Source organism: Gopherus evgoodei, chromosome 1 (assembly GCF_007399415.2).
Source record: "Gopherus evgoodei ecotype Sinaloan lineage chromosome 1, rGopEvg1_v1.p, whole genome shotgun sequence".
NCBI classification, from domain to species: domain Eukaryota; kingdom Metazoa; phylum Chordata; order Testudines; family Testudinidae; genus Gopherus; species Gopherus evgoodei.
In genome coordinates, this window is record NC_044322.1 from 370,221,603 (window position 1) to 370,237,741 (window position 16,139).

General features: G+C 49.9%; 1 protein-coding gene across 7 annotated transcripts in view; it reads right to left on the reverse strand.

The window, feature by feature from the left end:
• The window catches only part of GOLGB1 (golgin B1), a 155,984-nt gene that overhangs the window by 97,292 nt on the left and 42,553 nt on the right, over positions 1-16,139 (reverse strand). For all 7 annotated transcript variants that reach the window (XM_030543358.1, XM_030543440.1, XM_030543279.1 and 4 more), the window contains one exon: positions 9,544-9,617. In XM_030543358.1, the coding sequence (XP_030399218.1) occupies positions 9,544-9,617 (74 nt within the window). The remainder of the gene's footprint in view (positions 1-9,543; positions 9,618-16,139) is intronic.

A 16,139-nucleotide genomic window follows, 5' to 3' on the forward strand; every position in this document is an offset into this window, starting at 1 on the left:
TCGACTGCTGGACCAGGGCGTAGTGGGAAGCAAAAGTGTGGACCGATGACCAGGTCGCTGCCCGACAGATTTCCTGGATGGGCACACGGGCTAGGAAAGCCAGCGATGACGCCTGCGCCCTGGTAGAATGCGCAGTCACACGGCCCGCAGGGACATGGGCCAAGTCATAACAAGTCCTGATACAGGACGTAACCCAAGAGGATATCCTCTGGGAGGAGATAGGAAGACCTTTCATACGATCTGCTACCGCCACGAAAAGCTGGGGGGATTTTCGGAAGGGCTTAGTCCTGTCTATGTAGAACGCGAGAGCCCTACGGACATCCAGCGAGTGGAGCTGCTGCTCCCTGCCTGAGGAGTGAGGTTTTGGGAAAAAAACCGGAAGGAAAATCTCTTGGTTGACATGGAAGGCTGAGACCACCTTGGGCAGAAAAGCAGGGTGTGGTCTCAGCTGCACCTTGTCCTTGTGGAAGACCGTATATGGGGGGTCTACCACAAGAGCTCGGAGCTCCGACACCCGTCTAGCTGAGGTGACAGCCACTAGAAAGGCAGTTTTCCAAGAGAGGTAGAGCAGGGAGCAAGTAGCTAACGGCTCAAAGGGGGGCCCCATGAGTCGGGACAACACCAGGTTAAGATCCCAGGTGGGAGCAGGGGGACGGACGTTAGGGAATAAACGTTCCAGCCCTTTAAGGAATCTCGACACCGTCGGGTGGGAAAAAACGGAGCGACCGTCCGCACCCGGGTGAAAGGTGGAGATAGCAGCTAGGTGGACTCGCAACGACGATAAGGCCAGACCTTGCCCCTTGAGGGACAAAACGTAGTCTAATATTTCGGAAACCGAAACTTCCATAGGGCGGAGATTTCTCTCTACGCACCAACAGGAGAAGCGCTTCCATTTCGCTGAATACGTGGCTCTTGTGGACGGTTTCCTGCTGCTCAAGAGCACCTCTCTCACAGGCGTGGAGCATCGCAGCTCTGGGCCAGTCAGCCACGCAGGAGCCACGCCGCTAGGTGCAGCGACTGCAGGTCTGGGTGACAAAGGGTCCCGTGGTCCTGGGTAATCAGGTCCGGATGAAGGGGCAGGGGAACTGGGTCGGCTATGGCCAAGTCCAGCAGCATGGTGTACCAGTGCTGCCTGGGCCACGCCGGGGCTACCATGATCACGAGCGCCTTGTCCCTGCGCACCTTCAGGAGGACCTTGTGGACTAGAGGGAACGGGGGAAATGCATAGTACAGGTGGGTCGACCACCGGATGAGGAAGGCGTCCCCTATCGACCCCGGTTCCCTGCCCTGAAAGGAGCAGAATGCTGGGCACTTCCTGTTCCCCCTGGACGCAAAGAGGTCCACCCGGGGATAACCCCACCTCCGGAAAATGGAGAGAGCGACATCCGGGCGAAGGGACCACTCGTGCGACAGGAAGGATCTGCTCAGTCGATCTGCCAGAGTGTTCCGTACTCCAGGGAGGAAGGAAGCCCTGAGGTGAACGGAGCGGGCTACGCAAAAGTCCCAGAGACGTATCGCCTCGTGGCACAGCGAGGAGGACCTGGTGCCGCCCTGCTTGTTGATATAGTACATCGTCGTCGTGTTGTCCGTAAACACGGCGACACAACGACCCTGAAGTTGATGACAAAACGCTTGACAAGCAAGGCGGACCGCTCTCAACTCCCGTATGTTGATGTGGAGCCCCACCTCCTCCTGGGACCACAGGCCCTGTGTCCGCAGGGTCCCCAGGTGGGCCCCCCAGCCCAGATCTGAGGCATCCGTTGTCAGGGATACCGATGGCTGAGAGGGGTGAAAGGGAAGACCCGCACATAACACGGACTGGTCCAACCACCAGCCGAGAGAGTCCAAGACCTTCTGGGGGATTGTGACTAACATGTCTAAAGGTTGCCTTTGCGGCCTGTAACGGCTGATAAGCCACAGCTGGAGAGGCCTCATGTGGAGCCGAGCGTAGCCGGTCACAAAAGTGCACGCTGCCATGTGGCCTAACAGGGTTAGACATGTCCTTACTGACGTCAACGGGGCTGACCGCAAACGCTGAACGATCGCCGCCATGGTCTGGAACCGTTGCAGAGGCAGCGAGGCCCTGCCCATCGTGGCGTCCAAGACCGCCCCGATAAATTCCACCTTTTGCGTGGGCCTCAGAGTGGATTTGTCTGTGTTTATCAAGAGGCCCAGACTTGCAAATACGGCGGTGATCAGGCGGACATGGCTGCTGACCTGCTGCTCCGACGTGCCCCGAATCAACCAGTCGTCCAGATAAGGGAACACGTGGACACGGTTGCGTCGAAGATGCGCCACGACAACTGCCATGCATTTTGTAAACACCCTTGGGGCCGTGGACAGGCCGAAAGGGAGGACTGCAAACTGATAATGAAGAGCCCCCACAACGAAGCGGAGAAAGCGTCTGTGGCGCGGCCAAATGGCAATATGAAAATACGCGTCCTGCATGTCGAGGGCGGCGTACCAGTCTCCCGGATCCAGGGATGGAATAATGGTCCCCAGGGATACCATGCGGAACTTCAACTTCACGAGGTATTTGTTGAGTTCTCGCAGGTCGAGGATAGGCCTGAGGCCCCCCTTGGCCTTGGGGATCAGAAAGTAGCGGGAATAAAACCCCTTGCCTTTCTCGTTTTCCGGAACCGCCTCTATGGCTCCCTTGCTGAGGAGCGTCTGCACCTCCTGTCGAAGGAATTGCTCGTGAGAGGGGTCCCTGAAGAGGGACGAGGAAGGAGGGCGGGAAGGAGGAAACGAAACAAACTGCAGGCGGTATCCCGTCTGCACCAGGTTTAAGACCCAGCGGTCCGATGTTATTTGGGACCACGCCGGGAGGAAAAACGAAAGGCGGTTTGAAAACGGGGGGAAAGGATCCATAGGGGAAACTGCTACAGCGCCCTCGGGCGCACCTTCAAAATGAAGGCTTAGGACCAGGCGGGGGTTTCGAGGAGCCTTGGTTCTGCCCCCCTTGGTTCCCAGACTGCCTGCGCCTGCCGTTCCTGCCGCGGCGCCTGTAAGGGTCCTGCCGCTGGCGGAACTGGGAAAACGGCCTACGGTACGGCTGCTGCTGTGGCCTAAAGGGTCTACGCTGCGTCACGGGGGTGTGCATCCCGAGGGACCGCGCAATGACCCGGTTGTCCTTCAGACTCTTGAGTCTGGGGTCTGTCTTTTCCGAAAACAGGCCCTGGCCTTCGAAAGGAAGGTCCTGTATCGTGTGCTGGAGCTCTGGCGGAAGGCCGGAAACCTGCAGCCAGGAGATGCGACGCATCGTAACTCCCGACGCGAGGGTACGGGCAGCCGAGTCCGCAGCGTCCAAGTATGCTTGTAAGGCCGTGCGCGCGACCTTTTTGCCCTCGTCCAGGATGGCCGTAAACTCCTGGCGAGCATCCTGTGGCAGCAGCTCTTTAAATTTGTCCACTGCCACCCAGGAGTTAAAAGCGTACCTGCTCAGCAGGGCCTGCTGATTAGAGACCCTGAGCTGCAGGGCCCCAGCCGAATATACCTTACGGCCAAGGAGGTCCATCCGCCTGGCCTCTCTGGATTTGGGGGCCGGAGCCTCCTGGCCGTGACGCTCCCTATCGTTCACCGACTGCACCACCAGTGAACCGGGAGTCGGGTGAACGTGCAAGTATTCATACCCCTTGGAAGGGGCCATGTACTTTCTCTCGACTCCTTTCGCTGTCGGAGGGATGGAGGCCGGGGACTGCCAGATAGTATTGGCATTGGCCTGAATGGTCCGTACAAAGGGCAGGGCGACCCTGGTGGGAGCATCCGAAGAGAGGATGGTAACAATCGGGTCCTCTATCTCCGAGACCTCCTCTGCCTGCAGACTCAGGTTTTGGGCCAACCGCCTGAGGAGGTCCTGGTGCGCCCTGAGATCCAGCGGGGGGGGACTGTTGGAGGAGGTACCCGCCACCGCCTCATCCGGGGAGGAGGATGAGGAGACCCCAGGCACGATAGTGTCCAACTGAGGGTCTTCCTCAGCCCTCGCCTCTACCTCCGGAGCCACAGCGGAGTCCTGCTGTTTGGACCCTTCCTCCGCCTCCGGGGAGGGAGGGGGGCGAGACAAGGAGGCTTCAGGGGCCCTACGCTCCGCATTCGCCGGTGTGGGAGGGAGCTGCTGGGGGCCCTGGGCCTGATGGTATGCCCAGGGTGTCCAGAATCCCCACTGTGGTGGGCCTTGGTCTTCCAGCGGCGGATCCCCGAAGAGCGCCGCCTGCCGGTCGGTGCCGAGCGCATACGCACTGTCCGCCTGCGAAGATACGGACGGCTGTCTCGAGGGCCACGGCGGGGCCGACCCCGGATGGTACGGGCCGGCGCGGGTCGGCACGGAGGATCGTCTCGGTGCCGGGGACCGGTGCCGGGAGTCGTATCGGTGCCGGGATCGGGACCGGGACCTGGATCTGTCACGGTGCCGGGATCCTGATCGGTACCGGGTGTCGCTTCGGTAGCGGGACCTGCCACCGGCTCGGCGCCGGGAGGTCGACCGGGACCTACCACCGGCTCGGCGCCGGGAGGTCGACCGAGACCGGGACCTGCCACCATCTCGGTGCCGGGAGGTCGACCGGGACCTACCACCGGCTCGGCGCCGGGAGGTCGACCGAGACCGGGACCTGCCACCAGCTCGGTGCCGGGAGGTCGACCGGTGCGGCGAGTAGCGATGGGACCTGCTCCTGGAGTCGCGGTGCCGGTGACGCCGACTGGAGCTTGACCGCGACCGTCCGGAGGTCGACCGTTGCCGCGAGTGCGACCGGTGCCGCTGAGGGGAGCGGTGCCGGGACTGCGAGCGGCGTCGGGATCTGGAGCGCCCAAGACGTCGGGACCTAGATGGCGAAGGACTGTCTCTGGGCGGCGCCGACATCATGGGCTTGCCCCTGGACACGACCCGCACCGGAGGTACCGGGGGTGGCAGCCGAGTGGGCTCCGTCAGGGCAATAAGGTCCCGAGCCGAGGCGAAGGTCTCCGGTGTTGACGGGACCACTATCTCAACCCCAGATCTCATGGGGGAGCTCGGCGGCACCGGACTCAACGGACCCGCCAGGCCCGGAGTCAACGGTGCTGACGGTGCCGGCGGTGCCGCGGCCGATGTCGAGGCCGGGCGCTCAAGCCGGGTCTGCCTGGCCGGAGTAGCAGACTTCGACGGCCTAGGCTGTGATTCCGGTGCCGGAGAAGGTCGGTGCCGAGGAGTCTTCTCGGTGCCGGAGCGATCCGGTGCCGGTGCCGAGACCACGGTCCGCGAAGTCGACGGGTCAAGTGCCGCCTCCATGAGGAGAGTTCGGAGCCTCTGATCTCTCTCCTTTTTTGTCCTCGGCTTGAAAGCCTTACAGATGCGGCACTTGTCAGACCTGTGCGATTCCCCGAGGCACTTCAGGCACGCTTCGTGGGGATCGCTGGTGGGTATGGGCTTCTTGCAGGCCGCACACTGCTTGAAGCCCGGCGAAACAGGCATGAGCCTGGCGCCGGGTGCCGGGAAGGGCTAAGCCCCCGGCCAAGAACTATTTAACAACTATTGACTAAACTATTTACTTAACAACACTAATTAACACTATATAGAACTAGAGATAAGCGATTGAAAACTAGGAGAGCTAGGGACGTGGAGGACAGCTAAGCCGCGCTCCACAGTTCCAACGACCGACACGGCGGTAAGAAGGAACTGAGGAGCGGGCGGGCCGGCAGGGGTATATATAGAGCGCCATGGCGGCGCCACTCTAGGGGGCGACCTGCCGGCCCACTGGAGTTGCTAGGGTAAAAAAGTTTCCGACGAACGTGCACGCGCGGCGCGCACACCTAACTGGAATGGATGTGAGCAATCACTCGAAGAAGAACAGTCTAGATCTATCCTCTTTGCAACCCCCTTTCAGGTAGTTGAAAGCAGCTCTCAAATCCCCCCTTCACTCTTCTCTTCTGCAGACTAAACAATCCCAGCTCCCTCAGCCTCTCACATAAGTCATGTGCTCCAGCCCCCTAATGATTTTTGTTGCCCTTTGCTGGACTCTTTCCAATTTTTCCACATCCTTCTTGTAGTGTGGGGCGCAAAACTGGACACAGTACTCCAGATGAGGCCTCACCAATGTCAAATAGAGGGGAATGATCACGTCCCTCGATCTGTTGGCAATACCCCTACTTATACAGCCCAAAATGCTGTTAGCCTTTTTGGCAACAAGGGCACACTGTTGACTCATATCCAGCTTCTCGTCCACTGTAACCCCAGGTCCTTTTCTGCAGAACTGCTTCCTAGCCATGCTGTCCCTAATCTGTAACAGTGAATGGGATTCTTCCATCCTAAGTGCAGGACTCTGCACTTGTCCTTGTTGAACCTCATCAGGTTTCTTTTGGCCCAATCCTCTAATTTGTCTAGGTCCCTTTGAATCCTATCCCTACCCTCCAGTGTATCTATCACTCCTCCAAGTTTAGTGTCATCTGCAAACTTGCTGAGAGTGCAGTCCACACCGTCCTCCAGATCATTAATGAAAATATTGAACAAAACCGGCCCCAGGACTGACCACTGGGGCACTCTGCTTGAATCTGGCTGCCAACTAGACATGGAGCCATTGATCACTACCCGTTGAGCCCAATGATATAGCCAGCTTTCTATCCACCTTATAGTCCATTCATCCAGCCCATACTTCTTTAACTTGCTGGCAAGAATACTGTGGGAGACCGTATCAAAAGCTTTGCTAAAGTCAAGGAATAATACATCCATTGCTTTCCCCTCATCCACAGACCCAGTTATCTCCTCATAGAAGGCAATTAGCTTAGTCAGGCATGACTTGCCCTTGCCGAATCCATGCTGACTGTTCCTGATCACTTTCCTCTCCTCTAAGTGCTTCAGAATTGATTCCTTGAGGACCTGCTCCATGATTTTTCCAGGGACTGAGGTGAGGCTGACTGGCTTATAGTTCCCAGGATCCTCCTTCTTCCCTTTTTAAAAGATGGGCACTACATTAGCTTTTTTCCAGTCATCCGGGACCTCCCCCGATTGCCACGAGTTTTCAAAGATAATGGCCAATGGCTCTGCAGTCACATCCACCAACTCGTTTAGCACCCTCGGATGCAGCGCATCCGGCCTCATGGACTTGTGCTCGTCCAGTTTTTCTAAATAGACCCGAACCACTTCTTTCTCCACAGAAGGCTGGTCACCTTCTCTCCATGCTGTGCTGCCCAGTGCAACAGTCAGGGAGTTGACCTTGTTTGTGAAGACAGAAGCAAAAATATCATTGAGTACATTAGCTTTTTCCACATCCTCTGTCACTAGGTTGCCTCCCTCTTTCAGTTAGGGGCCCACCCTTTCCTTCACTTTCTTCTTGTTGCTAACATACCTGAAGAAGCCCTTCTTGTTACTCTTTACATCTCTTGCTAGCTGCAACTTCAAGTGTGATTTGGCCTTCCTGATTTCACTCCTGCATGCCTGAGCAATATTTTTGTACTCCTCCCTGGTCATTTGTCCAATCTTCCACTTCAGACAGCATGAGAAGCCCATACTTTCCAGAAACTCTGTCACTGGCAATTATTGCTGCTTTATGACACTTATCTTCTGCTGCTTTTTAGCCTGAGGTGACAGGACCCAAGAAGTGCAGAAGGCAGAGCATATTGTGGAAAGAAAGAGTAGAATGTGCTGCTCACAGAGGGGACAGACTCTCCTTCCTCCCCAGAACTTCCTATTAAAACCTAGGAAATTAGCTGATCTCTTGGTAACATTCAGACAGGGATCTAGTTTTGTAAGATTCAGTGCATTAGGTCTTTCATCTCTAAAAGAGGTTCACATATGGATTGACACAGACTTAAAAATAATTCTGTGATCTTAAGTCTCAGATCTAAATTCCCAGTACACACTGGCCAACATCACAAACCACCACAGACATTTGGCCATACTGGTAATTTGTGCAGAAGCAAACCAAGACTGGAATAGCAAGGGTCTATGACTCAGAACTGAGGCACATTAGCAAAGCTAGGGTAGGAAGGGTGCCCCCTCAACAAAAATAATGCAAATCAGGGGGCATAAGGAAACAGCATACTTCATATTCAAACAAAGCTAGCAAAGCAGAAATGAGGCTGAAGTTAAATTTAAGCCAGTTCCAGCAATACCAGTCAATTAAGTATTACAGCTTCCCATCAGAGTGGGGGGTAGAGAAATATGTAGCTGTGTATTATTTTATAGCAGCAGTAGCCCTAAGCAAAGCTCTCACTCTCAAAAGCAATGCAGAGACACTGAAAAGCTCTGGGAGCAAAACTGATGTCTGTTACCATCCCGTACAGACCATACCATAGCAATACAGGCCACTGGGGAGTCATTCAGCATCACAGACTGCTCCATTAGGCATGATCTCCAACCCAAAGTGCAAGACTGCTTTTGCCTTCATGAGTGGCAACGTCACTCATATTTATACAAACCAGAAAGAGGATGGCTGTCCAGTTGAGATTAGATCTGGGCATAAGTCCAGCCTCCCCCTGTGTTGGATTCATATTCATACAAATCTCAGTCTAAAATAAAGATTTGATAAAAGATGCTTAAACGGCATTGGCCCTCCCCATTCCCAGCACTGGGCCCCATCTAATCTGTAGCATCTTGCGCAGGGTGACCATTAGTAGTAAAAAGAACCAAATAAGGTGGCTTTGGTACATCCCAAAATGGGACAAACTCCCCCTTGCTTTTAAATCAATGACTAATAAAGAATTAGACAGTGGCAAAATGTGAACAGTTATCTAAAACACAAACATAACTAGAGGAATAACCTGATAGCTAAGAGGCTGTGAGCCCCATGCCACAAGCCAATCACTCTTCCAAGCCAACAGGAGACGGGAGTGCAGGGTGGGCGGTGGTATTATACCATCACCACTGCACTCCTGCTAACTGGTTGGAATGGAAGATGGGGTTTTGGAAAGAGTCCCAACTTTGCTTTCAGCTAAATTCTTAATGCAGGTATTTGGGGGCAGAGGACACCCCCGCCCCCGCCAACCAGCTAGTCTATCCAGCATGGACTGAGGCAACAGGTGGTCCCCTAATACTACTACTCTTGCCCTCATCTACAGGTTGTTTGTAAGGTCATCATACCATGGGCTGTTCACCATCGAATGGACTGTGCAAAGGTTCCATCTCCCTGCTCTAAGCAATAGGGACAAAAATATTTCTCTTCTATGAGAGATCCCTTATAAGGCAATGGGAGTGCATGGGGCTGAAATGCAACCTGTAACACAAAGTTAAACCTTTAGAGTGGTGCTCCCTAGGACCTAGATCAACTTGGTATCAACTGGACACAGGACACTGCAAAATGGAAATATGGCAGAACAGGGAGCAGTTGTGTGGACAGGGGAGGTTTGACAATGGATGAAGGGGGCTTAAAAAATCCCACATAACTAGTAAACAGGCATGGGGTTTGCTTTCCAGCCAAGTACAAGCTGTATTTGGAGGCCATTTCCACATTAATCCACCTAATAATAACCTAGCAAAGAGGATTGTTAGAAGAAGACTCAACAGCTTATGGGAAACAGTTTAAGGTCACGTCCTCAATCTATTTTAGGTTTTGTTCAGTCTGGCTGCTTGGTCATTACCTGGTTTGAATCTTCCATGCTCATCACAGCTTCATGCTGAGCCTCCAGGAGGGTATGTTGAAAGCACAGGGTCTCTGAAATGTTCACAAACAAGTGATCATTAACCTTCAGAGAAAACACTCTTCTCCCTGAGTGAGGGAAGCACTCTTGTACTCTCCAGAGAGCAGGGTCCAGGGCTGTCCACAACATGCAAGGAGGAGGAGATATGGAGTCAGCCCAGGACAGAGCATTACTTCAAGCACTCTTCAGAGAAAGGTTAGGATTGCCCTGGCAGAGGCACGTCACCAGGACAGAACACTATTTTGGGCACCTTTCAGAACAAAAGCTATTATTGTCCTGGAGAGGGAAAGTAAAGGGCAAACAGTAGAGCGGATAGGCTTTAAGAATGTTTGCTGTGAGGAAAAAACTCACAATCATTCTAACAGAACTCTTCACATTTCATTTTGATAAAGTGAAATGAAAAACTATTAGAAGGGTTATTAAATTAGATAATTTATCCGAATAAACTGGAAAAGGGTTCAAAATGCGAGGGCCTTAATTTACAAGTGAGGATATTAGAAGAAAGCACACTCAATTTGCCTCAGTGACTTTCTGTAAACTGGCACCTAGATACTATAGCGATGGACACATTACAAAAACCTAGACAGAAACATAAACCGAGATAAAAGTGCTGATCTGTTATATGTGTAGGTAATGATTTTAATGAATAAAGAATTGACTTTCTTGATTCATTACTGCAGGCAAGGAATTTCCATCTGGATCTAGTATTGTTTGTGACAAGTTATTGTCCAGATTTTATTGTGACTAATTTTTAAATGTGTATCCTCTCTAATACATTCTCCTAGAGATATGCCTGCATAAAAGAGCTAGACATGTAACCTGTTCATTTTCATGCTGGTGTCTTGCCACTAGGAGTTTTTCATTTTATTAATAATCAATTCTATTAAAGATGTTGCCTCAGCCTTTTAGCAGTATAAAAGGCCAGTTAAGATGCAACTTATGCAAGGTTTTTTTTTCCCCCCCTCCAGCAACACTAACTTCAGCACATTGCAAAAACTGAGCCTTTTTTTCTGGTTAAACACCTTTTTTTCTGGTTAAACACAGCTTTCTGTTATGGTGTAAAATATGATAACATACAGAAACAGCCATAGGACCAGGCTAACGTTGTGGGAACCTTAATTTCTGCACTTCCTGGCTCCAAATGTATAACCTTAATATTGCATTAATGTAGTGAGATAGCGGTTATTCATTTGTTTTATTGTCTGTTTGTTACATTTAGAGTTGACATCAGAGGACAAATATTTGCTTAAGTAACACCTAACATGCATTTTGAGAAAGCCCTGATGAACTATTCCCTCTGAGATTTGTGACATTTTTATATCACACTGGCTGGCTGGCCTGCCTGCTTTTCATGCTGATGATTCATTTTCACTGGATTCATCTCACGCTGAACTTTGCCAGGGATAGCCATACCCTTTTTGCCACTTAGTGGATCAAGAAAATGCTACATATTTTGTAATCTGTTTACAGAGTGAAGATGAACAGACATTTCATAATCTTTGGCATCTATACCTAGTGGTTCTAGGGTGACCAGATGTCCCAATTGTATAGGGACAGTCCCAATTTTGGGTGTCTCTTATATAGGCTCCTATTACCCCCTACTCCCATTCCAATTTTTCACATTTGCTGTCTGGTCACCCTACGTGGTTCTCAACTCAGAAACTATTTTACCAGGGCTGGCCTTACCATGAGGTGAACTGAGGTAGCCGCCTAAGGTGCCAGACTGTGTGAGGGTGCCACTAAGACCCAGAGTGTAGAAAATTGTGTCTGCTGCTGGTGCATATGTATTCTCTACTCTAGATGCACAGAGAAGGTGGAGTGCTGTGCTGGAGGAAGGAGGGCACAAGGAACATAACAGGCAGGCAGGAGAAAAAGTGAGAGGAAATAACAGAAAGCAGCAGAAGCTGCAGGGAGAGAGGAGGAGCAGCCTCTTATGTACCTCTCTAGTACTCCCAGGAGCCTGGACTGATTCACACCAGCTTCTCAGGGAGCTTCCTGTTTCCTGCTGTCTCCCTGAACCCACTTGAAGAGAACAGGCAGTCAACTGAAGTAGTCGGAGACAGTTAGGCCCTTAAGACACTGATATCTTCCCTCACTCAAGCCTACTACCAGCCTGCTTATTTGTCCCCTTCAACTGCATGTTAAGAGCCACTATAGCTGGCACAGAACAGCAGTCATGAGTGAAAGAAGAAAATGCCCCTCTGGGGCAGCATTCAGAAAAAGAAAGCAAGCAAAGGAAGCTTTTCTGTCTAAGCAGGAAGGAGCTCTCCTGAGATACATAGACACAAATGTTCACGGTGAGCCTTTCAGTCCCAGTGAGGATATGAGTGGTGAGGAAACACCTGATCTTACAGTTAGTCAGAATGCAGGTGACCTGCTAGCTACTGCAGCATTCATATCTCCATCCCAAATGGATGTAACCATGCACATTCCTGAAGAAAAGTGTAGATCAGAGAAGATTGTGGTGGAGGAGCAAAAAACAGCTGCTGCTGAGTTTAGTTCCTTAAGCCTAGATGATTCAGGACTGTGGACCCACTTGAGCAGTAGCCTGGGGGACTTCATTGTACTGCCTGGGCCACAGCAAGTGAAAAACTTCATGCTTCCCAAAGACAATAATAGAAGTTTCTATCCAACACATTACTGGTGTGAAATCCCCAATGGTGACAAAGTGCAGAGGCCATAGCTTATGTACTCAAAAACCCCGAATGCTGCATAGTGTTTTTGCTGCAAACTCTTCCAGTCTAATCTTCCAGACACATTGGGGTCTACAGGAACAAAGGACTGGAAAAATCTGGCTAGAAATCTGGCATGCCATGAGAAGGCAGTAAATCACCAGAGAGCATTCCATAGGTGGAAAGAGCTTGAGGTGAGACTAAGGTTAAAGGCCACCATAGATGATCAGCATCAAGAGAAGTTTACATCAGAGTCTCTTTACTGGCAAAATGTTCTGAAAGGGCTCATTGCCATTGTGAGACTGCTTGCTACCCAAAACCTAGCACTGTGTGGCACTTCAGATCAGCTGTATGTGCCAAACAATGGAAACTTCCTTAAAATTGTGGAGCTGATGGCTGAGTTTGATGCTGTACTCCAGGAGCATCTAAGAAGAGTCACCACCCAAGAAATGGACACACACCACTACCTTGGAAAAAACATTCAAAATGAGATCATACAGTTACTGGCAACAAAAGTCAAACAGAAGTTGTGGCAGAACTGAAGTCAGCAAGATACTCTGTTATTCCGGACTGCACACCTGACATCAGCATACGGAACAAATGACTTCAATGGTGCATTTTGAACAACAGAACCTAGTGACAATGTCCCTGCAATGGTGACTGTCATAGACCATTTTCTAGAATTTATTGACATTGATGATACTACAGGAGCTGATATGACAAACGTGCTTCTTAAAAAGCTGGAAGTCACAGGAATTGCAACAGCTGACATGAAAGGTCAGGGATACGATAATGGTGCCAACATGAGAGGAAAGAACAGAGGAGTGCAGACGCGGATCCGAGAGTTAAACCTTTGAGCTTTTTTTTGTCCCGTGCAGTTCTCATTCATTGAACTTGCTACATCACTGACCACCATCAGCTTCTAGTGAGGCTGCTGAATTTTTTAAATGTAATTCAAAGCATCTATGTATTTATCTCTGCATCAACTCATTGATGGCAAATTTTGAAGCAACATGAGAACATCCTCTCTGACACTGAAACCACTGAGTGCCACATGACAGGAAAGTCAAGTGGAGGTGATAAAGCCTATCAAACACCAACTTGGGAAGCTAGATGATGCCATAGTTGCCGTTAGCGAGGATAATGCTATGACAGGAACTGTTTGTGGAAGACCAGTGGCAGTGGGAAATGGAATAACCAGAAACATACATAACTTCAAATTAGTGTTGTGGCATGGCATACTGTTTGAACTAAATGTTGTAAGCAAGAGACTCCAAGGTGTTGACCTTGATATATCTGGAGCAATGGAACAACTGGACAAAGCAAAGTCATACCTACTGCCTTACCGGTCAGATGAGAGATTTCAAAATGTTCTGAAGAGTGCACAGAAGTTGGCAGAGGAACTTCACACTGAAGCTATTTTCCCACCCATTCAAGAGTACAAGAGTCACCGAAGATGACAACATTTTGATTACGAGGCATGGAATAATCCCACAAGAGACCCGAAACAACAATTCAAAGTTGAATTCTTTAACCAGGTGCTAGATTGTGCAATACAGTCAGCTGAAGAACGTTTCATTCAGCTCAAGGAACACAGCAGTATATTTGGGATGTTGTATGATATTCCAAAACTCCTCATTATACCCGAAGAAGACCTACATCAGCAATGCAGGGCACTAGAGACAGTGCTGACACATGATGACATGAGCAATATTGATGAGAGTGATTTAGGTGATGAACTGAAAGCCTTTTCAAGATACATTTCAACAGGATCAGCTCCAAAGGCTGTTCTGGAATATGTGTGCACAAATAAGATGACCACGTTCTTTCCAAATGCTTTTGTTGCTCTGCGCATACTTCTAACACTTCCTGTAACAGCTACCAGTGAAGAATGCAGCTTCTCCAAGCTGAAGTTAATAAAAACACATCAAGGCTCCACAATGACACAGGAGAGGCTGGTTGGCCTTGCAATTGTCTCAACAGAGCATGAGCTGGCCCAGACTGTGAACCTTCAGCAGGACGCAGTTCAGATCTTTGCAACCAAGAAGGCATGGAAAACATCACTTTGATTATTCAAACAGATAAAAATGCCAGTTTACACTAGGCAGACAAGAAAAGTTAACTTTCAAACGCCTGAACAGCAAATGTAAGAGTTACTGAAAATTTTTGAACAAGGCATTTTAACTTGTTAGCTCTCCTTTATTGTGGTAGGTAGCAGAGCAGTACCATGAGAGGAGTAGAACAGGAAGAAGGCAGAATTGAGACCTTTCAAAGTTTTGGCCCAAGTGAGAGGGCATGGGGGGACATCATTTCAGCTCCCTGCCTCAGGTGCCAAAATGTTGTGGGCCAGCCCTGTGTTTTACTCTGAGATGAACTTGGTTTTGTAAGTTTTTTTTTCATGAGAAATTACCAACTGGTGCTTAGAAAAGAGCTTTGTCTCATCAAGGACAAAGAGAGAAGGGGGAGAGAAAGGTGAAAATGACAGCCTGTGTATGGGTCAAAAGCATAGAGGACATCTGTTGACTGCTCTGGATGCAAGAATCACAGGAAGAGCTGAAGGTTTCAATGTGGGCACAAGAGGGCCAGACAACTAACAGGCACAATGCATTGTCTTGCTGATTTAAATTAAGACCACAGTAAAATTTTCAAAATGCCTAAGAGCTTGGCTACACAGTGCATTACTATGAACAAGCTGGGATGTAAATTCTAGTGCACCCAACTCTACCATGCAGTAACTGTCTATGTGGACCATGCTGGCCTGCACTAAAAGTTATTTAATGCACACTGACATAGTCGTGGAAATACTCACTACATCAATGTGCGCTAAAGAGCTATTAGATACTAATGAACTTTTAGTGCAGGCCCTCAGGGTCATAATTATATAAGAATGGCCATACGGGGTCAGGCAATAGTCCATCTAGCCCAGTATCCTGTCTTTTGACAGTGGTTGATGCCAGATATTTGAGGGAATGAACAAAACAGGGCAATTTATCAAATGATCCATCCCCTGTTGTCCAGTCCCAGCTTCCAGCAGTCAGACGTTTAGGGACACTTGGAGCATGGGGTTACATCCCTGATCATCTTGGCTAAACAACCATTGATGGACCTATTTTCTATGAATTTAACCAGTTTTTTTTAAACCCACTTATATCTTTGGCCTTCACAGCATCCCCTGGCAACAAATTCCACAGGTTGACTATGCACTGTTTGAAGAAGTACTTCCTTTTGTTTGTTTTAAACCAGCCGACTAATAATTTTATTGAGTGATCCTGGTTCTTGTGTTACGTGAAGAGGTAAATAATGGACAGTGAGTGCCCAACATGCTGGTGTGCACTAGAATTTACACCCCAGTTGGTGCGCACTATCATAAGTGACTTTTTGGGGGCATAGGTCACTGTTCACATTGCACTTCCCATCAGTACCTGGCCTGAGCTGGGAAGTTAATGATCCAACCAGCGGACCAAATTTAGTGAAGAATCCCAGTCACGTGCCACAGGAGGCATGTTATGCATATGCCAAGTAGTAATAGTGACTTTTGAAAATGGAATTTAACTAGGTTTTGCAAATGCTACCTCTTATATATCCTAACAACCCATTGACAGGAATCTCAGAAGCTGAGGAGAATGTAGGCAGATAATCTAGGCTCAAAGGGAAGAGCAGAGGTAGGTGTTCATGGGTATTGTACAGATAGCAGGGCAGAAATACTGGTATTACTTCCACAGCAGAATCTCAAGAGAAGGGTACGCCACAAACTCCAGAGTGATGGGGAGCAGAAGGAACCAGCCACTGGAAGATGTAACAAACCCTTTCCCGAACAGCCTGTTATTTCATCTCACCGTTTCTTCTAAAAATATACTCCTAGAT